At 47.1% G+C, this 25,313-nt stretch overlaps 1 protein-coding gene across 3 annotated transcripts in view; it reads right to left on the bottom strand.

The window, feature by feature from the left end:
• Positions 1 to 25,313, bottom strand: part of GUF1 (GTP binding elongation factor GUF1) — a 719,613-nt gene that overhangs the window by 99,639 nt on the left and 594,661 nt on the right. For all 3 annotated transcript variants that reach the window (XM_069631727.1, XM_069631729.1, XM_069631728.1), the window contains one exon: positions 6,081 to 6,200. In XM_069631727.1, coding sequence (XP_069487828.1) covers positions 6,081 to 6,200 — 120 coding nt within the window. The remainder of the gene's footprint in view (positions 1 to 6,080; positions 6,201 to 25,313) is intronic.

The raw sequence follows: 25,313 nt of genomic DNA, 5'->3' as shown, positions 1-25,313 counted from the left end.
ATGAATTGTTTTGACTTTACAGTGAACGAGTGTGCGCGAGTGGTTTTGACTCAGAGGATCACTCGGAAACTCTTACGTAATTTTTTGCTTACCTTCAGACGGCTTCTGTTTTCTCCGCACCAGTATAACGACAGAAGTCAGCTGCTGCTTCGCATTCATCAGAGCTCATTGGAGGTGAGGAATCCGGGCCACATCATCGACGACTGCTGCGTGTTTCATGAAGTGAGGACAATTCCTCCCGTGATTCCTTTCCCTGATAAGGTAAGCGTTGCGCTTTTCTTTTGCCTGGCGCTGGTGCATTTTCCTTCATTTCATGTTTTCGGAAAGCGCGGGTAAGTTGATTTGAAACTGACATTATTTTGCTCATGTAAATATATTTTCTCATTTTAAAGATGCACTATGTGCACAGGGACGGTAGGGTACTGCAGTCCGTAGCAGTTCAATAATAAAGCAACCATTTACTTTTCGTTCTCATTTTTGAAAGGCGCGGCATGCGCAGCCACTGTTAGAAACTGCAGGGAGTTTCTCTTCAATGGATACAACTTTATTTGGAGTTCTGGTTTGCACGCAGAAGTGTGGACACTATTTCCCAGTGCCAACTAAATCCAATGTGTGCTTAAATAAGGAGAACTCAATCTTTCAGTGGCAGTTTAGTGAATCTAAGATTGTTTAACCACTAATCTGAATAAACACTATTTCCCAGTGCAAGCTGAAACTAATGTGTGCCCTATATGAAGAACTCTTTCTTTCAGTGACTGTACTATGAATCTAAAGTGTTTCAACTGCTGACCTGAACAATTTACCTGCTGGGAATAAAAAGGGTTAACATTTTAATTCAGAGTATAAGGCAATTTGTAAGTTTTAGCTTAGCTCAAGTTCCACTTTAAGACTAAACTGGTAATCTAGGCTGTCATGAGGAAAAGAACAAGGTAATAAAAGAACATAAATCCTCTAAGAAGTCGCAGAGGAGTTTTCAGGTAACTGATCTATTGTGTTTGTTGGGAGAAGTGCGTCTAAGGCTCCGGGCACTGTGCGCATACGAACAATACGTCGGAGTGAAAAGTCTATACTCCGACAAATTTGGCCAGCTGCAATCCAAGGGGAATACGCTTGGCAAGCGCGAGGTAGCGTCTCTATCTCGTGAAGCAACCTGCAACTTTCAAACTCCTGAAGGCACAGGTAAACATATATAAAAACGAATCTTTCTCCAGTGTAAATAATGGAGCAGGACCCCAGAATACAGTGATGAGTCGTCGGAGCTGGACAGCGACCTGCCCCAAGTTTCAAAAGAATCCTGGGTGACTCACTGGCTGTAGCTGTATCACAAGGGGTGCAGCCTCTACAAGAGCGCCTCAATGCTTTAGAATCTCCAATTGTTGCGAAAGACATGGCTCCAAAAAAAAGAAAGGGAGAGAGCTCAGCCCTGGCAGAGGCTCCTCATGTAAGCAACTGAGGAAACGGGTTGTATCGAAGGGGGAGGACAAGAGCGGGAAGAGCCCCCCCCCTCTTCCGCCCAACAGACACCCCAGGAAAAATACAGGGGCAGCCAATGACAGGGATGCAACCTCCGATGGTGAGGAGGATGGAGATGGTTTCCTAACGAATGAGGACAGGGTGGACGATAGCAGCAAGACCGCGAGTGAGCCCAAGAAAGTGCAGTTTGTTAAGGTTAATCTAGAGGAAGTGGATGACATGGGAGGCACCCAAAGTTGATGGCATGGTTGTCCTCACCAAGAGGGGCGAAATAGATGATGCAACATATTAGAAAGCCGCTGGAGAAGGAAGTGCGGTTCAGGATGAGGGCTGAATGCCCGAGGCCAGAGCTCTTAGGCAAAGTTATGGAAACGCTGGAGCTGGACACGAAGATGGACACCTTCATCACCAAAGCCACTAAAGTCGTAAGAAGGGGTGTTGACAGTGCCTGAAAGAATTGCCAGGTCAAAGTCCTGGATATGACAAGGCCTCTGTCTAAAATAATGGACTTAGCGGAAAGAGCCAAAGATACCAGTGAACCCATAGACGCAATCACCCTGGCCAGCTGGGCACAAACAGCAGTATGCTTCCTGGGTAACACCAGCTGTGCTCGCTTATCAGAGAGGCTTTGCAGCTTTTTTCTGAAGATAGACAGCAAACTGGGGGATCTCGCCAACTATCAGGCAGGGAATCAGCACAGGGCATGCTATTCGGGGAAGCCTTTGCAAAAGAAATGTCCCCCTTGTTCATAGGGACTTATACAGAGGCAGAAAAAGCGCAAACGTCCATTCGAAAAATATCCCCAGACAGATTTTTTTTCAGGGGCCGGCCAACACTGGGGGCCATTCAGCCAGTCATTTCAGCTCAAAAAGGAGGTCCCAGAGACCCTGAGCCCAATATTAGAAAGTAGGCAGTACAACGCCTTTTCCCCTTCAGAGGAATGGGTCTGCGTGGTCCCAGAGGACGCAGAGGCTACAGATCGCAAAGTGCTGGCGGCGGTAAGTGCGCAAGGCAAGCGTCACCCCAGGGTTGGGGGGGCAAACATTGCAGTGTGTTACCAAATGGCGCTGCTATCAGGCAATGCTTGGGTGTTGCAGGCTGTAGCAGGCTTCAGACTAGAGTTTATTGGCTTACCGGACCAGGCACGTGTCTCGACACGGCTCAGGATGGCCAAGGGGGAGGAGCGACTCCTCAAAGCAGAGCTGTGCATCCTGTTAGCGAAGGGAGCTATAGCACTGTATCCGATGAGACAAGCTGAATTCTACAGCAATATGTTCTTGGTGCACAGGGAATTCGAGGCTAGTCATCAACTTGAAAGAGCTGAACGCCTGGCTAGTCTACAGACACTTCAAAAGGAAGGGTATTCACCTCCTCAGAGACATTTGTCGTGCCTTGAAGCACTTGTGTATAGGCGCGTTATAAATGTCATATCATATCAAAATGTATTGGCTAGCAAGACTAAATTTGAAGGAAGCCTACCTGACCATTCCAGTGGCGCCGGACCACAGGCGGTTTCTCAGGTTTTTATGGAGAGGACAGAGTTGGCCGTTCGTGTGCCTGCACTTCGGCTTGGCCTCTGCACCCTGAGCATTCACCAAAGTTATGAGACTGGTGGCAGACGCCATCAGAGACCGGGGCATCAGGATTATAGTTTCCCTGGATGACATTCTGATCTTAGCACAGGACAAAGCAACATTAGTCAGGTGCAATGGGTTAGTGCCCTGCTGACCTCCCTAGATTTTCTGATCAATCGGGAGAAGTCAGAATTAATTCCAAGGCAGCAGATGGAGTTTCTGGGGTTTATGATAAGACACCAGAAAAGCCACGTTTGAGTTGCCTCAACAAAAGATTAAAGTAACAAAAAAAAGAGTTGAGAATAGCGATTCAGAAGATGCATATTCCGCTTCAGAATCTAGCGAGGATAGTAGGGCTGTTAGCATCCTCAAGGCAGGCCATATTCCCAGGGCCCCCGCATTACAAGTCGCTGCAGAGGCTAAAGATCAGGTACTTGCAAGATGGAGTAAGATATAATCAGTGTGTACTGTTAGAGGAAGACAGGAAGGTAGAACTAGATTGGTGGTTGCAAAACATGGAGGCCTGGAATGGCAAAGCCATATTCAGAGATGTGTCGGAATTGGTGATAGAATCAGACACAAGCAGGTCCGGTTCGGGTGCCAGCTACGGCCAATTGCAGACAGGAGGAAAAAGTTCTGCAGAAGAGTTGAAGTTACACAGAAATGGTTTAGCGCTGCTAGTGGGTTCGTTCGCAGTAAGAGCTTTTGCCAAAGAGAGAGTGAACTGTTGAAGAACAACATCTCGGCAGTGCGATACATATAGTTAGGAGGAACTCGGTCAAAAACGCTAGTGGAAATGGCAAAAGACTAATGGCATTATTGCCTAGAGAAGAAGTTGGTGATAGCAGTGGAGTACCTTTCGGGGAAAGCAGAACGTGATAACAGACTAGAACTCCAGGTACCTGGAGGATGCCAGCGATTGGAGGTTGCACAGGTCAGTGTTCTTACAGTTGCAGAGCCTTTGGGGACCATTAGAAACAGATCTTTTCGCCTCCAGATTGATTGCTCAGAGGCCCAGCTACTTCAGCTGGAGATAGGACCCAGGGGCGCTGGAGACAGATGCTTTCCTCCACAGTTGGACGGGAGCGTTGCATTATGCCTTTCCCCCATTCATCATGCTAGCAAGGACACTGGCAAAGGTCTGCAGGGAGCAGGCAGAGTAAGTGATTGTGCTGCCGCTGTGGAAATCGCAAGTATGGTTTCCGATTATGATGGGACTTTCCTCAGATTTTCCAAGTATTTCTGTATCAGTCGAACCTATTGAGCAGCCCAAGGGGTCAGGAACATCCTCTGGTGCAAGCAGGGTCGCTGCAACTGTCAGCGTGCAGAAATTCAGGTGATAATGCGATTTGGCAGGCCTTTCGAAGGTCACTGCGGACTGTATCAAAGACTCATGGGTGCCTTCCACCATTAGGGGCTATGACCCTGCTTAGGATAAGCGGGAAGATTGGTGTACGCAACAGCGCTTTCATCCAGTTTCTACACCTGTAGTTCAGGTCCTGAATGTTTTAGTGGAGCTATCCCAAGAGGGGCGAGCCTTTCGCACCTTAGGAGTGTATAGGTCGGTTATTTCCGCAGGTCGCAAGAAATGTGATGGCCTGCTGATCGGAAAGCTGATTAGGCTGTTGCAAGGAGTGAAGTTCTGCAAGCCCCCACAGCCAAATATTCGGTCATCTGGGATGTAGAAGTGGTTTTCCGTCTCTTCAAGCAGTGGCCGGCCAATGAGCGGTTGTCTATACATCGCCTATCCAGTAAACTGGCAATGCTGTTGCGTTTACTTTCGTGTAGGAGAGTGTACAATGTTAAAGCGCTGGGAGTGAACAGGAAGGTTTTCTATCCGGATGTGGTGGATTTTCTTATCATATGACTAAGAGTGGGTCCTGGATCCTCTTGTACCCGTAATTCCCGGATGAGCCAAGACTGTATGTGGCTCAGTGCATTAAGGATGACAAGGCTACAGAAGGGATTAGGCCTTGTGGGGTGCATCAATTGCTGATCCCACATAGGAAACCTTTCCATGCGGTAGCTTTGGCCACCATAGATAGGTGGGTTAGAGAAGTGATGCACATGCCAGGAATAGATTTAGAGATATTTGGGGCCCATTCAGTCAGAGGTGCAATGACAGGACCTGACATAGGGGCATGATTGGTTGTCAGCGAAGGACACAAAACTAGCGAAGGACACAAAACTACAGGGACACAGTGGACGTCTGGAGATTTGTAGTCCTGTTTAGTGGAAGTTTTGTTTGGTTGTTTTACTGTTTACAAAAAAATGTATAAAAGAACAAGATTTAAAGAAGCTGCTGTGAAGAGTGGCATTATGCTTGCCTCTGTATCTTTAATAGAATCAAGACTCCCAGTGCTGTAAGCCTGGATAATCTTCATTGTGCACTTTGTTTACTGGACTGGACTGCAGGCTCATGAGACTCAAAGCCGTATTTATTGTTAAAGTATGATGAAAATACGATGTGCTCCCTGGTTCTCTTGGGAAACATAGCTTGTGTTTATTTTTCTTTGCTGCAGAAAGTATAGTACAGATTTGAGCAGCATAATACTTGCCTCTGTGACCTAAAATAAAGAGTACTCCCCTGTACTAACACGTATGGGAAATCTATATTCTGAACATCTGCTCTGATCACTGAATTGCAATCAAATATCTGGGTTATCCCCAGACTCAGTATAACCTCAAATATGAAATAGTTAAACAGCCTCAGAAGTCAGGAATTTGAATGTTAAGGTGAATTTTCAGCAACTCTCCTGGGTAAATCAACTTTGCATCTCCTACAATCAAAAACGTAAGTACTAAACCTTTAGAAAGCACAACTTTACTTTGAACAGGTGTTCATAACATTAGTAGTATTAGACTAATTCTGCTGTAACGTAAAACTTAGAACAATTACATTATTGAACCTGCACAACAGGCCTTGTACCAAGGTCTAGTCATTGCATAGCCTTATATTAATTATCTGAGTATTAAGTGATTCACCAAGAATATTAGAAAACTATACAAGAAAGAAAGAATGCAAAAACTCACGTTTCTCTAGCAATAATTTTACTGCCAATGGAAGCCTGTATTGCGACTTCAAATAGCTGCCTTGGTATCGAGTTTCTCAGCCGTTCGCACATAACTTTAGCAGTAGAGTAGGCCTTTTCTCTGAAAAATAATATCACATTATGTTTATAAAGTAAAAGCAATCTTGAAAAACATGGTTAAAGGGACAAGCTAAGACAATGACTGTAAATATTTTGGCTTGTGTGGAACCCTTGTTTGGCCATGGACATTTCTAGTCACCAGGCTACAAGCATAACAGTCTACCTTCACCCTGACATTTGCAAGATGAGAAAGTAAGCAACAGAACAGGAAGCAAATGAGGACTCAACCGCAAGCAGTTTGTATACTTTTGGTAGGTGTGAACATTTGGCAGAAGTAAGAGGCGGAAAACAAAGACAATATTTCTAGGAATGCGCAACTCAAGAGAAAGCAAAGACGCACTACAAATCTGGGGAATTGTGCTTCCAGGTGCTATCGCTTTAGTGAAATTAGCAAACTCAATGGCCCAACTGGTCTTGCCTTTATCTTCATTTGTATGTACAAATCAAAGAATCAATTTTATGTACAAACAAGTACTTTTCCAGGATCCACTATCTGTAACATACTACCAGCCCCCCTACCCTTCTGCAGCAGAACAATGGAAGCTTTTTTTTAAGTTACTGAAAGAAAAACAGTGCCAAATCCCAGAAGACCCTAAGCTGATCAATGTGGCGATGCATCATCTCATATTTGGGTTTCCAACTGAAAAGATTTTCAATGGTCCTCCTTCAAGCTCAAGCAGTGGTGATGTCCTCCGGTAATTCAGTGAAAGCACATCCTGCGGAGACGTAGTGTTATGAATGATTAACTTATATATGGCTTCAACAATTTCTATTTCAAAATGCTGCATCCTCTTGCTGTGACATCATAGTAGTGAAATATGACAATCAAACTTAAGTGTTGTCAGGGGTGGAGGTTAACACAAAGATGATTGGGAGGATGGCAATACACTAAGTACTTTTTTTTGTGTGTGGTGGGGAGAGACAAGAGGACACACAAGCGAGGCAGGGGGCAGTATATTCTTTTTCTCTTGGGTGCTGGGGAGGGAAGTTTTGAAGGGAGGTAAAGTAAGGGACAGGATGGAAGGCATGTATATTCCTATTTGGGCTAGATAAGTTATGTTTTATGTTTCACATTGTCCACTCCTAGTTCCTCTCTCCAACCCTGCAGTACCCATTTATCAATGTATTTTTCCATTTGTAAGACGCACAAACCCGTAGGCATCAGGGCGCTTTTAACAGTTACATGGGGCCCATGGCGGGGCAACGGAATAGGTTCATTTCAGCAGTTATAGCTACCATAGTGCAACTACAGGTGTTGACATAATGAGTTTACAATCATAGTGCATTGGTAAAAACAAAGCAGGAGAGATGTTGTAAGGGATTTCGATTAAGTGAACAGACAAGTTTCCAGGGCTTTTTCTTTTTTGCAGAAGTACTTGGTGGCAAGAACTGGGAAGCTGGATCCTCCTGCTTTGGCTCGTTTAAATTTGGGAGTATGGGGCTCTGGTTGGCCCGAGTCCGATAGGGTAGATGGAGATACATTTATAGGTGAATGAAAGGGTCTTGAATAGGATTCTTTCTTTGATAGGTAGCCAGTGAGCAGCTCTGCGGGTGGCCTAGATATGCCCCGACCATGGGATATTGAGGGCAGCGCGTAAGGCATTGTTTTGGATAGTTTGGATGTTTTTTTAATTCTGAGTTGACGAGCCAGCAAATAGGGCATTGCAATAGTTTAACCTGGCACCCACCACATACCGGGTCGACAGTTGTCGGTGGATAGGAAGAGTCTGGCGGCAATTAGCAGTTTCATTGAGTAGCCTTCTGCAGAGAAGATGGCGCTTACTTGGCATGTTAGGGAGAGAGTGGAATCGAGATAGACTCCACGTGTTATCAGTGAGGAGGAGACGGGGATCACAGATCCATCGATGTTGAAATTGGATTATTGAGAGGCGATCGCTCTTAATGCAGCTGACGAACCAACAAAGAGAAGTTCTGTTTTTTCATCATTGCGCCATAGGGCGTGGGTCACGATCCAAGATTGGATGGTGGTGTCCGTGCAGCTGAGGAAGGCAGAATCTTTGTGGTAGGAACCTGAGAGCGGGAGGAGAATCTGTGGGTTGTCAACATAGTTAGTATAAGCTATGCTGATCGTGTCAAGGTGGTCAAAGAGGGGCTTTGTAAAAATGTTATAGAGCGTGGGCGAGACACGGGATCCTTGGGGGACCCCACACCTAATGGGGAGGGTGAGGCGCAGGCGTTGTCAGAAGACTCATCACTCTCCCTTTGAGGAAAGAGGCTATCCAGGCAGAAGCTTCCTGTGAGAAGGCAGCAGTGGAGGTGAGATAATGAAATTAGATGTTCTGGTCGACTAGATCAAAGAATGCAGACAGATCAAGGAGAAGGAGCATGGTCACTTTCCTTCATCTCTGATAGAGTCCAACTGGATTTTCAGGTCCAGGAGAGCAGGGCAGAAACCGGACTGACTGATAACTAGGATCTGGTTGGTTTCTAGATGGCGTTGAATTTGTTGGTAGGCTGCTCTGTCGAGAAATTTAAGGAGGAACGGTACAGTGGTAATGGGCCGGTAGTTATTTGAGATGGTGCAGCCAAGCGTGTGTTTCTTGCTGAAGGAAGCGTTGATAAAGGCTGTGATGAACGGTGCTAGTTCAAAGGATCTATCTTGGATTTGTGGTGCCGGACAGATATCCCGTTTGCATCTGGATGGCTTTAGGCTTTGTAAGGTGCGGCACGTTTCTTATGTAGTGACTTTAATGAAGCTGAACAATGGGCCATCTGAACTGTTTGCGATGGCCATGAGCGTGGGCAAAGGCTGTTGCAATATGAAAGCTTTTTTGGGGGGATTTTCTCTTTTAGCGTGAGGGTATAGAGTTCTGGGGTGTACCAGGCATTAGTGTGGATAGCCGGTTTAGCTTTTTTAGCAACTAAGGTGGCAATGGTGTTGATGGCGTTAGTGAGGGTTGTGGCATAGTGTTGCACAAGGAGCTCTGTGTCTGTAGTCTCCAGAAAGTTGGGGTTCAGTGTATGAAGAAAAGGGGTGAGGTTCTCCTTCATGAGTTTACGGGAGCTTTGGACAATAGTGGAGGGGGTAGATCTCGTCAAAGGTTTGGCGCGTGGGCTTGCTGGGAGTGAGAAGGAGATCACATGGTGGTCTGACCATGGGCATGGAGAGTTGGTTTCAATGGAAATGTGACAATTTGTGTCCGCCAGTCAGTCTAGCGCACAACCTTTGATATGAGTGGGACCACAAATGTGTTGGTCGAAGCCGAGATCAGAGAGGGCAATGGCTAGTGAGGTGGACGGTGGGTCAAGGGGGCCATTGAGGCCCAGGTTAATATCCCCAGAAGAATTACTTGGGATGTGGGCTTAAGATTATTAGTTAGTAAGAGGAGTCAGTCCTCTTCGAATGTGAGGGTGCGACCAGGTGGGGGCGATAGATGGGGTCAATAGTGATCGTGCTGGTAGGGGAGGTGGACCATTTGAGAGAGAGGATGTCACAGTTGTTATTCAGAGTAGAAGGTATTTGTCTGATGATCTTATGATGGAAATAGCTAAAGGGTTAGAAGAGCAATGCAGGTGGGGTCACACACCATATAAAATTAAAGATCACTAGCTATCAACTCAGAGCTATATTCCACCTCAGGGTTCCAAGTGAGAGGCACCTTAAGCCCTGCTCTTGTTATCTATCAAATGCCTCAATGGAACATATCCCCATAGTAAATAGCTGCCCATCTATAATTCTACATTTTCCAATGTCCTATGATAAACAATTTCTTGGCAATTCCGGATTAGTTATTACACACATTAGGATTTCTCATATAAACAACAAAACAGATCAATTAAAATAAAATAAACAACTAAACGTGACCTTGAATCGATACAAAACAACATCAATCAACATTGCTTATAAAGCAATTCTGTATAGGGATTATTTCACAATTAGATTCAGATTTAGCTATTCCTAAAACACGGAGGGTTGCTTTGTGTTTCATACAAATAAAAATGAAGTTCCTCACCAGCAACTCGTTTCAACCACATACAGGTAAAGTGGGAGGTGCTGGAGACAAGAAACATTTTATGACAAATGTAGGCCTATGCTATTCAGATACCCACAATGGTTCCATTCTGCACCCAAATCTAATGGCCCCAACCGAGTCAATGAAGGAAAATCTCTGCTGCCTACTCGACACTCTGAACCTCACAAAGCACACAAAAGACCCAGCTCACAGAAAAAGTAATATCCTCAACTTCATCATCACTGCTCTGCCCCCCCCTCCATCACAGGTCTCCAATACTGCTCTACTAGTCAGACCATCTGGCAATACCCTTTAATATTAGTTACATCACACCAGTCAAGCAAACCGATCAGAAACTCTGCGCTACACGCAGATTACCGATCCCCAATGCCAAGGCTCACTACTACCAAAACACTATAGACAAGGTAATAACTAAAGCAGAGCCCTCTTGAAAGCCATCAAACACTGCATCACCCAACCATACCACACTCCATCGAAACATCCACCACCATCAACAAGATCAGCATGATCCGCCAACACACATAAAAGAACAGACACATCCCATCTCACAAAAACTATCTGGACAACTTTCAAGACACTCACTATGGAAGACCGCACTGCCTCTCTATAGCATCTCTCAAGGCCACATTATACATGGACAACATCCCTGCCTCTGTACTCAAGACCCTTCCGACTGAAGCACTCCTCCCTTACCTGACAATCAATAGCTACCCAAGTCAAGGCATCTTCCCCCTTAACCCTCTTAATTGGACAAAATCTACTGCTTTTCAAAAAACGATCACTGGATCCCGATGACTTCAGCAACTACTGTCCCACCAACTATCTTCCATTCCTAGGTAAGATCTTTGAGAAAGCAGTAGCCATGCAACTCCTCCAACACACTGAAGTCAACAACCTCCTTTAGTCCTACCAGTCTGGCTTCAGAAGAAGCACAGAAATGGCTACCATCAAGGTGATTTACAATGCCCTTAATATCCTCCATCATTACCATCCTTGCCTCCTTGACCTCTCAGCAGTAATCGACACAGTAGAACACCAGAAAATCACAGACAATCTACACTTCCGAATGGGGATCAGAGAGATTGTCGTCAGCTGTTTCAAATCCTACCTTCCTAATCGCCACCAATCTGGACAAATGGATTTCTCCAGATCACCAACTTTATCACCACCTGTGGAGTACAACTAGGATCTATCCTCTCCACCATGATCTTTACATGGAACTGCTCTTAGCCCTTCTCGGTCCACACAGCATCCACCAATTCTCAGGTGACATGGGGCTCTACCTCGTTATTCTCCATCGAAGCCATGCACAGGCTCAAGGCAGGCCTCCCACATTGATCCAGTGGTGGATGCTCAGTGCTTACCTGAAACTCAACCTCTCCAAGACAGAAATCCTACTGCTGAACAACAACATTGAACACCCTGACATCCAGATCTGGCTCTCTGCTATGAGCCACGAGGGTGTTGCATCCAGCTGACCATCTGTGCCAGGTTCTTTGGGTTCCACATTAACAGACACTGCGCCTTCAAACAGCACTTAGCAACGAAGACACAAAGGGCTTGGTACCAACTTTCTCTCCTGTGAGATATCAAGCTCTTCATCACAGAAAACCACTTCATTCAGATATGTCTAAGCCTTGGTCCTCTTCCACTTCTGCAAATCCTGCTGCATCATCTACAAGGAAGTCACCCATAAGTACCAAAGCTACCTCACTGAGAAAGTCAGTGAGGTAGCTTTGGGACTTCACCGAGTTTCTCTGGTTCTTTCCTTCCTGCTTCGGCTGGTGGGGAAGGAAAGAACCAGGAGTCAAGCCTTTTCTGTCAATGCCTGAAGACTCTGGAAACTCCTCCCTGTCAACATCAGACTCACCACCACCATTTTACAGTTCAGGAAGCACCTCTTCAAGGAATGGCTCTTCCCCAACACCTAGGTCCACACACCCTTCACCCCCAAATCTACCTGAGAAGGGGTGATCTGCTCCCCACTCGTTCCACCCCTGGTTGAGTGTAGATCCTTTGCTACTAATTGCCCACACTATCCCCACCCTGGTCCCCGTTTCCTTCACCATTTTCTACCCCTCTTTGATTGTAAAGTGTTCCGTAGCTTCCCAAGTTAGGTTTGCACTTAACAAATTCCTTAATATTAATAACAATCCAGGTTTCTTTACTTCATGTATGTACTGCGGCAATTACCCTTTGGCCCCAAGAGGGTCAATGCGTTTCTTTTTCTCCAAATTCCAGCGGGCTGGATCGAGTCTTATCGACACGGGGACCCGTGTTAAAGGCACTCACTTCGCTCTGGCCTTTAACTCGGACCCCGGGCCGACGTATGTGTCCAAACTGCATATACATGTTTGAATCCTGTAAGTCGACTTAGCCGTTAAAGCTCCTGATGTTGGCTAAATGAATATTTTAGTTTGGTAATAATTAGACATGTGATAATTTGCGGGACCCGGCCTTCAAACATTCGCAAAGCGTTGCATCTTTTTTGCAGGTATCATTAAATACCTGCACATCAGCTTTTGCCTTGTATTTAAGCATGCATATTCTATTACTAGCATTGTTAATGGTGCTCTGAAGGTGCAGTGTTTTTACCCTCTACAAACAAATGCAACTGAAGAACAAATTCTGCAAACGCATACCTGCTGAACAAAGGAATTGGGTACCACAAACTATTCTCACAAAAACAGTTTGCAGAAACATTTTCTTGCAAACCAATTACTTCCGACAGAAAAGGAAGATTGAGAGGAGAATGCTGTAACGTGCAGATTCCAGAAACGTTTGAACACCGATACCTGAAGTTTGTGACCGTCCACCTACACCAAACCCTCCCTCATGGCTTGCCAGTTGTGATAAACAGCAATGGAAAAGCGTGTCTAGAATGGTAAGGCTTCTGCGTTGCTTATACTCGAGTGTCTTTCTCTTCTAATCTGCTTTCTTCTCCAATTCTGCTTCCCTGGTGTTTCTTCAGGTCTTCTTTCTTCCCTGGATCGTTTTCCCTGTTGTCCTTTAGTACCTCTGTATTCTCTGTTTCTTCTTCCTTCCTTGACCGTCTGTAGTGCGTTTAAAAAAAAATGTAACCTTTCAGTCCACGATGGAGTCCAAGTGAAATGCATTCTGTGAACACATATGAATATTTGACTTCAAGCTTAAAGAGAAATTCACTTTTGAGCACACTGAGTTTGCTGGAGCCATAGAAAGACAGCTTGTTTATGTGTTCAGACAAAGCTTGTTTTGCATTCCCTCAGTAGCCAGGAGCAAGGTCTGTCGGTTTCTCATGAGAATCCGAAGATTATTTACAAATTCAGTGGAGTCTGGTAGCTGCAACGCCGCGCAGCTGTGGGGGTTTTACTGACGGTAAACATCTCTGGAAAAATACTGGATTACATTTGGAGGGAAAGACATCACACAGACAGGGAAAGAGCAGTTTCTTACTATGAACTCCGGATGGGCTGGCTGAAGCAGACATGTTTCTGTTAGCTCGTCCTTTTTGGCACTTCATTTTCGAGGAAAAAGAAATACAAACCAAGCTTTGTGAGGTGGAGGTTCCACCTGGGGCAGTACGTTTTCCCCCACCCTGGGGGCAGATTGGCACACTAATGTGAATAGAAAATAAATAATAATAACTTGTTTTGGGTTGGGAGCACTAAACCACCATGGATGTTTTTAGTGGAAAGTGGGATGGGCCCCCGCCCCTCACCCGAAATGCATGGGGGGCATCTTATGTAGCCCTTCCTGGGGGAAGATTGCGAGTGCAATCTGCCCCTAGGAAGGAGTACATGAGATGCCCTCCATCCATTTTGGGTGGGGGGGGAAGAGGGCAACCAGACAGCATTGGTATGGTACCCCAATGCATGGGGCAGTACGTTTTGCCCACCCTGGGGGCAGATGGGTACACTAATGTGCACATCTGCCCCTAGGGAAGGGGCAAAACAAAAACAAAAAAAGAAAACAAAAAAGAAAATCTGTTTTGGGTAAGGGTGGCAGCCCACTAAACCACCATGAATGCTTTTAGTGGAAAGGGGGTGGCCCTCTCCACTAACCAGGCAACGGCCGCGCAGCTGTGGAGTTCTACCGATGGTAAACATCTCTGGAAAAATCCTGTATTACATTTGGAGGACATCACACAAGGGAAAGAGCACTTCACTTCTTACTTTGAACTCTGTATTTCTGTTTCATTTCTATCTGTATTTTATTGGGATAATCTTTAATTGCGATAATAAAGAGACCCAAGACCGGTCTATTTCAAAATATATATGTGAATTAATTCTTTGCGTTCCAAAATGAAGCACATTACCGTCCAGCCTTTTTTTAAGTGCAAAGGGGAACCCCTTAAGTTAAAAGGATATCTTTAAATTACTGAGAAAACAGAAAGGCAAAACACCTTCTTTCTCTTCTCTGGGGCATGTCTGCATCCAGTGCGGGTGAAGCAGAGATTCCAGGGAAGCTTCGGTCTAGCATGGGTTGCAGGGCGTAGCAATCTTAAACAGGCTTGTATGTGTATTCTCGCAAGATTTCCCTACTCTTGCGAAATTTGCCTTTGAAATCTTGGTTGTCTGTGTGGATGGCCCCGAGTTGCCGGACCCTTGCCTGCCCTTGCCTCCCTCGAATGCCTAACCAAATCTACCCAAGTTCCCTTGCTGGGCCCAATGTGTGCTGTGTTTCCTTTGTGTGCTCTGTGAGGGACATGATTGAAAATGGTCATGACAGTACCCTACGGGGCCAGAGGCTTGTCAGGATGTTGCATGTGAAATGCTGTAATTAACCTGTAAGCCTGTATGTTATTAGGGGCCTTCCATGACGTATACTATGGATCATAGTGTGCACAGTCCAAGAGAAAGTAGACTCTTCCCCTCACATGTTTTGAGTCCAACACCCTCTTCACTTCGTATTGGGGTATCCCATGGATAACATCAGGAGGGCTATGGGTCGGGGTCGCAGGTTAGGGTGTGCTTTCTTGAGCAATGAGATATGAAGAAAAGCGTGTATTGGCAGTGATGGCCGGCAGGGTCAATCTAAAGGCTACTGATCCCAATCGTTTCTCTAAGATATAAGGTTAGATGAAGCATGGATGGAATTTGTGTGGTCCCTTCAACCTCAAGTTGCGTGTGGTTAACCAGACAGTCTCCTGCTTCTGTGTTCTCCGCAGCTCTGCAATGTCTATTGGCCTGCTTACTGCAAGTACATTTAGCGAACTGTAGATTGTTCTTCAGTTGTTTCAGGGATTCTCGGAGTTGCTGGTGATGCTCCGTCACCGAAGGCACATTACACACCGATAGGTGCTTCTAGGATGGAAACCCCACAATGCGACTAACAGGGAGTATCCGGTGGATTCATGCTCTGCATTCTTTTTTTTGTCAAAATCTTTTTATTGAAACATCGATAAAACATTGAGTTCATCAAAGAACCAGAATCAGTGGCAATATTACTTAATCACAAATAGACGGTCAGCACCGCCCAAATGTCACTCATCCATTGAGTCAGCTTCTAAAATTCATAAAATTCAACATTTGTCACGGTGCTTAAAACTTCAATTAATCTTTTAACAATGCATCAACATTTCATTTTAACGTCTTTGTAATTCCTCTAGTAAATATATTTCATAAACAACCTTTGGGGGTATAGTATTGTAGCTTTGTGTTCTGTAGCGTTCTTAACTGGAGAAGAAAGAAAAAACAAAAAACCCTCACCAGAATCACCATTAGTTCAGGAAATTTCCCTCAGGGGCACTGCAACATCCCCCTATTCTGATTTCAAGCAGGTGGGTACTTCCTTCGTTTCCGAAGCTTGTCAGGACTGGAGGAGGTATTTAAACAGTCTAGGCTGGAAGAACATGGTCCAGGAATGGGCCCCAGATATTTTTGAATTTGGCCGTCGGGTTTTCCATTGCAGCCGTTAGTTTCTCTATTCCAAGAAGTTCCCAAACCTTAACCCACCAGTATGCAATGTGGGGACCCTCCAATTCCTTCCAAAATCGAGCTCGCGTAAGACGGGCGGCCATAAGTAGTTGTGTGAATAGCCGCGCTCTGGGACCGGACTGTGGATAGGACCTGTCATCTGGAGTGTCACCCAACAGCATCACTAATGGATCCATGGGGAGGAGGGTTCCGCAAATGTCCTTAATTTTGTACTTCATCTCCAGCCAAAAGGATTGAATGATCGGACAATACCACCACAGGTGCACCGAGTCTCCCTTTGCCCCACAATCATGCCAAAATACATCAGGGTAATCTACATTCATTGCATGCAGCCTCTCCGGCGAGAAGTACCATCGGTAGCATATCTTAAGTGCGCATTCCCTGACTGTTGTGCACCTGGAGGACCTATGTGCTCTGTCCCAGATTCTCTGCCATGACTCGGTAGATATCTCTATCCCCAACTCCCTCCCCCAAGCCAACATATAAGAAAGTTTCTCCTCCTCTGGGACGTTTTCTAGAAGGCGATAACACGTTGCCACTTTGTGTGAGCGATGCCCTTCCGAGACGGTTATCTCTAAGCCTGAGGGGGGCCTAGTGGCAGCCTTTTTAACGATCGGATTGGTGGCACAATGCCTCATTTGTATATATCTAAATCTCTGTCTCTGGGAGGTTAAATTTCTCCTTGCACTGAGTGAAGGTCAAAGGGATATTGTCAACATAGAGCTCTTGCAGTCTCAAGGTCCCCGTTCTTGACCAGTTTTGGTATGAACTGGGTTGGAGCCCTGGAGTGAAGGCTGGGTTATGCGTGATTGGGATTAGAGGACCCAATCCCGGGGCTATCCCCCTTAGCGTACAATGCCTGTCCCAGCAGCAGAGTGTGGAGCCCATGGTTGGGAGAAGGGGCCTCTGGGAGGCCCGTGCCTCCCGCGGTAGGAAGGGGAGATGAGAGAGAGGAGCCCCGGAGAACAGTTGTTCAATGTCCTGCCATTTGGGGGGGGTCAGCTTGGATAGCCCAGCCCAGGATGGGGGCAATTTGAGTTGCTCGATAGTATCTCAAGATGGAGGGGAGCCCCAGGCCTCCAAGCTGCCTGCTTCTGATGAGAATCTTACGCTGAATTCTAGGTGTTCTACCCTGCCAGATAAAGCGCCACATTTCCTTCTGCAAATCTTGTAAGTCTCGCTCTGGAATATGGACCGGAAGCGCTTGGAATAAATAAAGAAGCCGGGGTAGCAAGGTAATTTTAACGGCACTTATGCGCCCCAACCATGATATCTCCTGGAGGGCCCATTTCTGTAGAGACTCCTTCGCATCTTTTATTAGCGGAGGAATATTGGCTCTCACCAGACCCGAGTATGTCGGAGTTAAGTGTGATTTTGGAGTTTCCCCAGCTAAGGGAGAAGGTGTTCTGTAAGGTGTTTAGCACCTGCGGTGTTTCAGATAAATTCAGGCCCTTTGATTTGGCCATGTTTATTGTGAAGCTCGAGATCTGCGCAAAATGGTCAAGCAGACTCATAAGCGGGGGAACCGAGGTCTGAGCCTCTCAAGAAGCAGAGCACATCGTCCGCATAGAGCGCTATATTGTCGCTCTGGTCTCCTACCTCGAACCCTTGGATTTCGGGGTGGAGGCGGATGTGTTGGGCTAGTGGTTCCATTGCTAGTGCAAAAACCAATGGCGATAGGGGACACCCTTGCCTGGTCCCCCTGCCGAGGGGTATCTGTGGTGTCCAGTGGGCGTTGACTCGTATTTGGGTGGAGTGAATCCGGAAGTTGGACAGGACCAATTTAGAGCATTGTGGGCCGAAACCAAAACCCTTCAGGACCAAATACAGGTAGTCCGACGACATGCTATCAAAAGCCTGATGGGCATCTAAGGATAGCAGTGAGAGGGGACCTGGTATGGAGGGGGCTAGAGCTATTAGATCTATTGCTCTCCGAATGTTGTCGTGGGCCACTCGGCCCTGGATAAAGCCCGTCTGATCCCTGTCTATTAGTGTAGGTAACACCTCCCCCAAACGCCGCGCTATAATTCTACTAAACAGCTTGGCGTCAGTATTGAGCAAGGCTATGGGCCGGTAGGATGCACAATGTGCTGGGTCTTTTCCGGGTTTTAGGAGTAGGGTTGTATTTGATTCAGCCATAGATTGTGCAACAGAACCAGTTTCCCATAAAACATTAAATAGCTTTGTGAGGTGCGGTATGAGTTCTTTAGCGAAGGTTTTGTAAAACTTGTTTGTGAATCCGTCTGGGCCTGGAGCCTTGCCAATAGGGAGGGCTTTGATGGCAAATTCAACTTCTTCCATCGATATTGGGGCTTCTAAGGATTCTAGTGAGGACTGTGGCAGCTGAGGAAGGTCCACCTTGGTTATGAACTCTTTGGCGGACTGCAGGTCCCCCTTGTGCAGGGTCGCATGTTCCCTGAAAAATTCTTCTATAATACAGCGTTTACCCTCTTCAGAGTAGGTGCCTTTGCTGATTTATCCCCCAGAAAATCTATTCTGTTTAGCTTACTCGGTTTACCTAATTTGGCTGCTAATAATTTGTTAGCCTGATTTCCCTTTGTGTAAAAAAATTGCTTGGTGCGCATCATACCGTAGGCCACCCTTCCCATGTGGTGTGCTTCGAGCACTTTTTTTGCCATCCTCAGGTCTTTCAGTGAGCGCTGTGAGGGTTTCGTCTTGTGCGCTTCCTCTAGTCCAAGGGCTTCCCCCTCTAAATGCTCCAGCAGTAATCTCCTAGCTCTCCCCCGTTGTGCTGCCTGTTCTGTTAAGTAGCCCCTAAATCACTGCTTTGCTTGCTTCCCAGATCGTACCCCAGCTCACATCGCCCGCATCATTCTCTCTATAGTATAACTCCATGGTTTCTCTAATGTGGGCACAAATCACTGGATCATCTAGCAGGACATCATTTAGTCTCCAGGGGGTTTAATGGGGGGGGATAGTTCGGGGAGGGGTCTGCAAGCGCTTCTGGGAGTATGTCCACTTCCAATACATTTTGGATGAGCGAGTTGGAGATAAAAAACATGTCCATCCTTGAAAATCCCCCATGAACTGCCGAGAAATATTTTTAATTCCTTTCTTCTTGATGGCAGTATCTCCACACCTCAATCAGGGAATGTTCTTTCAGCAGTGAGGTGAGAGCCTTGAAGTTGTTCCTGTCATTTAATGTTGACGGTAGCGTTTTGTCAACCAAGGGGTTGATCATTGCATTAAAATCCCCCCCTAGAATCACTTCCGCCCTCAGCATGATCAAATAAGCCTTTCGATAACTTCATAAAAACTGGTCTTGGTTAGTGTTTGGGGCGTAGATGGAGACCAGTGTGACTTTACGGCCATCTAGTGTGGCATTGACCAGCATAAACCTTCCCTCCTCATCTCGGACCACTCCCAGGTTCTTAAAGGAAATCCCCTTGCGCACCAAGATGGCAACCCCTCGTTTCTTCAACCGGCTTGAGGCAAAGAATCTGGTGGGATAAAGCCTATCATTTAGGCAGAATTCGTCAGCCGGTTGTAAATGGGTCTCTTGGAGAAAAAAGGAATGATGCGTCTAAGGAGGAGTGCTTTGCGTTTCAGGGGGGAGTTCAAGCCTTGCACATTAAGCGAGATGAACTTATAACTAAGGGTTGCCATGGTACGGTAGCTCAGGTTTTCGCTTTAAGCCGGCTCTCCTAACCAAGTCAGGAGTAGGATACTTCTTTAGATCAAACATTGCGGTGCAGCATGAATAAGGATTGTGGTGAGTCAAAACAGAACATCCCCCTACCGGCTTCAGGGTGGGGGTATACACAGTAAACAAAGAAAAAATGAAGGTAAAAACAGACAAAACCATATAAACAAGCTACTTTATCAAAAATTGCATTGTTCCTAGTCCCCGAGGTAATTTAAACCAGGTATGAAATATGTCGGGCGCCATCCATTCCGGCGCCCAAGTCCGCTATTAAACAGAATTTTCCAATGCCCTAAATCGAGCTAAACATGAGGCGCAGTTCAGGCGTAGAAAGGGAGGCATCCAATGCTGTCCAGGATCCCCCGCCCCGCCGAGGAAATCTCCTTCGGGTAATATTGGGAGCCAAGCGGAGATCCAAAAGGTGGACATTTCTCCTCAATGAAGATTGCACCTCCCGCCCGTGGACAGCTCAGGTCGCTGCCCAACTCTTTCCCTTCGAAGATGCTGGAGGCAAAACCTCTTCAGGGGCTTTGGTTGCTTTCACTAGGCTGGATTCCCTGCATGGGTTGGCTGCGGATTGTGGCCGATGTCGGTACCTCCCCAGCCCAGCCTTTGGCAGGGGGCGCAAGGCAGAACCATTTGCCTCTTGGGATTGCAGATTAGGGTCCACATCATCGGACGTTTCAGCCATCATGCTTTTCGCTTCCTCTTCCGAGGAGATTATGTGTTGGTAATTATGGCGTTTGAACATCAGCTTGCATGGGAACCCCCAGCGATAATGGATCTTTCCGGCCCTTAACCAGGATGTTACCCTCTGCAGGCGCCTTCTGCACGCCAGAGTGTAGGGAGCCAGGTCCTGGAAGAGTTGGACCTTTGCGCCTTGGATTTGTATTGAGTCTGAGTTCCTGGTTGCAGCCATGTCCTCTTTCTGGCGATAAAAGTGCACCCGAGTGAGCACATCTGGGCTGAAGAGTACACACGGTGGGTTCTATCTAGCTTTAGGTCTTCATTTGGTGGAAGTTCCAGGAGAGCCCTAAACAGTGTCTCTACATATTCTGCCAGGTCTCGGTCGGAGATCTGCCGGGGGACCCCACGAAGGCGCACTTTTTCGTCTTGACCTGTTTTCCAGGTCGCCCTGTTTTGCCCAAATGTCCTCAAGGGGCTCCTCAATGGCCTTTACCCTTCCTGCCAGGGCTTCATTGATATGGGATTGCACACAGGTTACATTCTCCAGGTCATTAACTCTAGACTCTAGCCCCCCCCCAAGGTGGGACGTGAGGTCTGCAAGTGACTGGGCCAGCGAGTCCTTGGAGGTCTTAATTTCTTTTTTAATTTCCTGGGTGATGTCTTGTTTAAAGGCTGTGGTGTTAGGTAGACCTGAATGCCGTGCGTTTTCCTTTTAGCCACTGTTTTGGGAATCCCCTGACGAGATTGCAAGTGTCACCCACTTGACTTTACAGGGCAACCGGGAGCACCCGAGGGGAGAGGCGTGCAGGGGCTCACTGCATGTGCTTTACTGTTCTCCTGAGCACTATAGGATATGAGGGGCTTCAGTGATATTGTAATGTGTTGGGCCCATTCCCAGCCGTTGGGATCTCCATCTAGGGCTCTTTTGCAGATGATGAGGCTCCTCCATTGGGAAACACCGGCCTCGCTCCGTACCCCAGGGCCCCAACACTCACCGGGGCTTTGTGTATGTAGGGACCTCCGCTTCTCCCTCCAGCACTCCGATGTCGGGGTGCCTCCTCTTTTCGTTGTCCGGCTCCCGCGGAGGCCTTACGAATCCCCCTGGTATCTCTCCACACTGCGTGCTGCCAAGGGGAATCCCCGGCTCCCCCCGCCCCAGCCCGCCGCCACCGGGAGCCGGCGCCGTGCAGGAACCAGCGGCCGGCGAGGCAGCAGAGACTCTGTCCCTCTCCGGCGCTCCCGCTATGCCGGCAGGGGGTCCCCCGGCCACCAGGCAGGCCGCAGGCCGCCAGGCAGATCTCAGGGCCGGCAGGGGCCACCACTCTTCCCGTCCGTCGAGCCGCAATGCTACTCTGGGGCTACCCACGGGCAGCCAGCTCCTTGTCTCGCAGGGGGGATTCCCCCAGCCCAGCCCGGGGCCGGCGGGGACGTTAGCGGCGAATCGGCCGGGGGGTTCACCAGCCGCCGCGCAGATCACCAGGCTGGTCTCTTCCCTGACGCTGCACCGCCTCCTCGCCGGGGCCCCTCCGCTGCAGGTTCATGCCCCCTCAGGTCAGTCTCGACATTCCCGCGGGGCTCACCACCAGCAGCCCGGTCCTTTGTTGTTGCACTTCTCTGCTGCCGAAGCCAGCCGCGGGGGTCCCAGCACTGGCACGGCTCGATCAGGGGTTCCCCTTCTCAGAGGTTGCTCAGGAAGGTGCACGCCGCCATTTTCGTTTTCCACTCCGGCAGTTTCCATGCCCGAAAAGTGCTCCATATGAGGGGCTTTAAGCCTCAAAGCACATCAAAACCATTGGCATCGCTCATCTATATTCCGGAATCGAAATTGGGCAAGAATTCCTCAGTTGAACAGGGAAATTGCATGACTTGGCCGCTACGGAGTGGAGCTCAGGGGAAACATGACCGCATGGCATGCTGCCGAGCCACACCCCCATGCTCTGCATTGTTGAACGCAAATTCGGTGCCTAGAGGAGTTATTTCCATTCTTGCATGTGCCTTTTCTGGGCCAACTGGCAATGCAGATACTCTTCTCGTACTTTGTTCATTCCGTTTGGTCATTGGTCTGTGTGTTATAGGTCGTTGATAGGCAGATGTCTACACACAGTGTTTGGCAAAACGCGGTCCAAAACTTAGATGAATTGGTTTCCAGGATCTGAAATTATGACTCATCGCATCCAATGTAACTATTTGAGACATGAAGGGGTGAGCCAATTCTGCAAATGTAGGAAGCAAAGGCATGCCCACAAACGCTCATGCCAGAAAAAAATACAACCCGCTAGGGAAAAAAGGCCAAGAAATTCATGCAAGGATAACAAGTTTTAATCACAGAAAAACGAAGTATGCCAGCAAAGAACTATGCTGCTCAAGAACATTCTGCCAAAAAATGGTACAAGCACAATGTTATAAGTAAACAAATCATCAGTGACGTAAACATATACAGTAAAAACCCACGTGGCTGGTTGGTGACACCTTATACATGGTCAGCCTTCTCTATAGGAGATTCCAGGCCATTGGACCCAGCCCCGTCCGTCTGTCCGTCTTCCATCACATGGGGTCTGCTGGGGTAATCATCTCCAGGGAACCAAGGTCACGTTCCCAACTAGTTACTATGTAAGACAATGCTACTCTATCATAATGGCGTGCACCTGGGAGGCTCAGGGACTGGCGCAGGGGGAGGCTTAAAATCAGGCTGACCCACACATTCTTCACTCATTCTGTACCACACTCTCCGTGCCCAACGCTTCAACCTTCGCTTTTGACTATAAATTATTCCACCCTGTACCTTGCATTACAAATCTTGTCATTATGAAATAAGATGGAATGGTTGTGTTCTTTTTTGATCTTTTATGGCCAGTGGTTTTATGGTTGGTGGACTGGGTCACTTACTATCGTGGAATTCAGGGGTCTTTGACTGGGACAGTTGTGGGTGCCATAACTCATGGTTGGCTGGGTGGGGGTCAGAGGCGTGCTTTGGCCTGGCTGTGATGAAAATGCATGCCTCTGGTACTGTCTCGCTGCCTTGCAGAGCACATTCCTTCTTGGGATAAAATGTATCGACAACAGATGTGGAACAAAGGAGGGTTTCAATGGAGGCTAACAGCTTGTGTCTTTCGATCATCTGCACTTGGGCCCATTCAATTTTCTTCGTTAGGTTCGTGGTCTGTGTCTATCACGCAGCCATGCAGGCCCGAATGTTTCTACCATAACTACAAAATGCTGCCTGTTTATATGCATGCACTAAGTTTAAGCATCTTCATTTCGCATAGTATTGTGTTTGTGCAGGGTCTCGGACTATTGCGTGCCAGTGAGCTGGGTGGCAGGCGAATGGTTTTAAAAGGCTCAGAGGGCATTGATGGGAACTCTTGTAGCTAGAACAGGTGGCACATGATTGCACATATTCGAATGTCTTGCAATAGCATGGGTCACCAGCAGTATCAGTATCAGGTTCAGTGTCTTTTTGATGCCCAGGTGACCCGCAAGAAGATGGGCATGTTAATGACGCAGTGCCACCATATGCAGTTCCTTGATTGGCAGATATAGTTGTTACTTATGAAACGGCAATCCATCGCATCATGATCATTCCACGCCTCAGAGACCCACTCCTCTAAGGTACGCGGGATGAAATGTGTCTGCACCTCGTCTATTAGTGGGGTTGTAGATTTTAGAGCTCTTATGAAACATGCTGGTGGCAATATAGGCAGTGGGTATTGGACTTCTGCCTTTTCTATTGGAATTCTATGGCATGACGAAGCATCTGCTTTCCCATTTCTCCCCCCTGGTCGATAAATGATGATGAAATCAAACTCTCACAAAAACAAAGTGCATCTCAAATGCCGGGCTGTCAAACATAGAAACTGCAAGTTGAAGTGGTCAGTCGGTATGGTGAGGGTGTGGGCGGCTCCAAGCAGGTAGTAGCACCATTACTTAAAGGCATCCTTGGTGGGAACATTCCTTTTGGGTAGGGAGGGGGAGGGGAGATTTAGTTTTCTTGAACAAAAGGCCACCAGATGTAGTTTTCCAGGGCCAGGATCTCTTTCTGAGAGGACTGCTCCCAAAGCGGGACTAGTGGCATCTGCCTCCACTACATACAGGTATGCTGTATTATCATGTCTTTTACATTCTTGAAGGCGTGTTCTTCTGCTTCCGAATATGCAAATCTTTTACCTTTCCTGAGGAGCTCCGTAATGAGTTTTACCAATGACAAAAACTCAAGGATGAAGCAGAGATAAAAGTTTGCAAAGCACAGGAAGCTTTGGACATCCTTGATTGAAGAGGGAGAGAACCATTTGGTCACGGCTTCAACCTTCTTAGGGTCCATCACTATGCCCTTGGGTGTCAGAATATAACCCAAAAACCCGACCTGTTGCGTGTGGAATGTGAATTTCTCCAGCTTCATGTATAACCAGTGTTTCCTAACTTGCGCTAGGACCTCCCGTACATCATCTTTTTTTTGTCTTCCAGTATAACAGGATGTCGTCGATTTATTCAGTGACCCAGGCATCTAAGAGCTCCCAGAGTACCTTGTTAATAAAGGATTGGAATGCTGCTGGTGCGTAGCACAAACCAAAAGGCATCACCCTGTACTCAAATGATCCGTACCTGGTGTGGAACACACTCTTCCACTCATCGCCAGCCTTTGTTCGGACCATATGATATGCCCCACGCAAATCAAGCTTGGTATAAATAGTGGCATCCTTTCACCTGGTCTAACAAGACTGGGATCAACGGGATTGGATATTTTTTTTAGTCTGAGGTAATACAATTATAGAGATCCCCTTCGTTCTTGGATACAAAGAATAAGGGTGAAGAGAACAGTGACTTTGACGGACGTATGAAGCCGTTTGCCAGGT

The sequence above is a fragment of the Ambystoma mexicanum genome, chromosome 6q (genome assembly GCF_040938575.1).
Source record: "Ambystoma mexicanum isolate Mex_15411 chromosome 6q, UKY_AmexF1_1, whole genome shotgun sequence".
Classification (NCBI taxonomy): Eukaryota; Metazoa; Chordata; class Amphibia; order Caudata; family Ambystomatidae; genus Ambystoma; species Ambystoma mexicanum.
The sequence above is the reverse complement of the archived record's forward strand: the minus strand, read 5'-3'. Positions and strand labels throughout refer to the sequence as shown.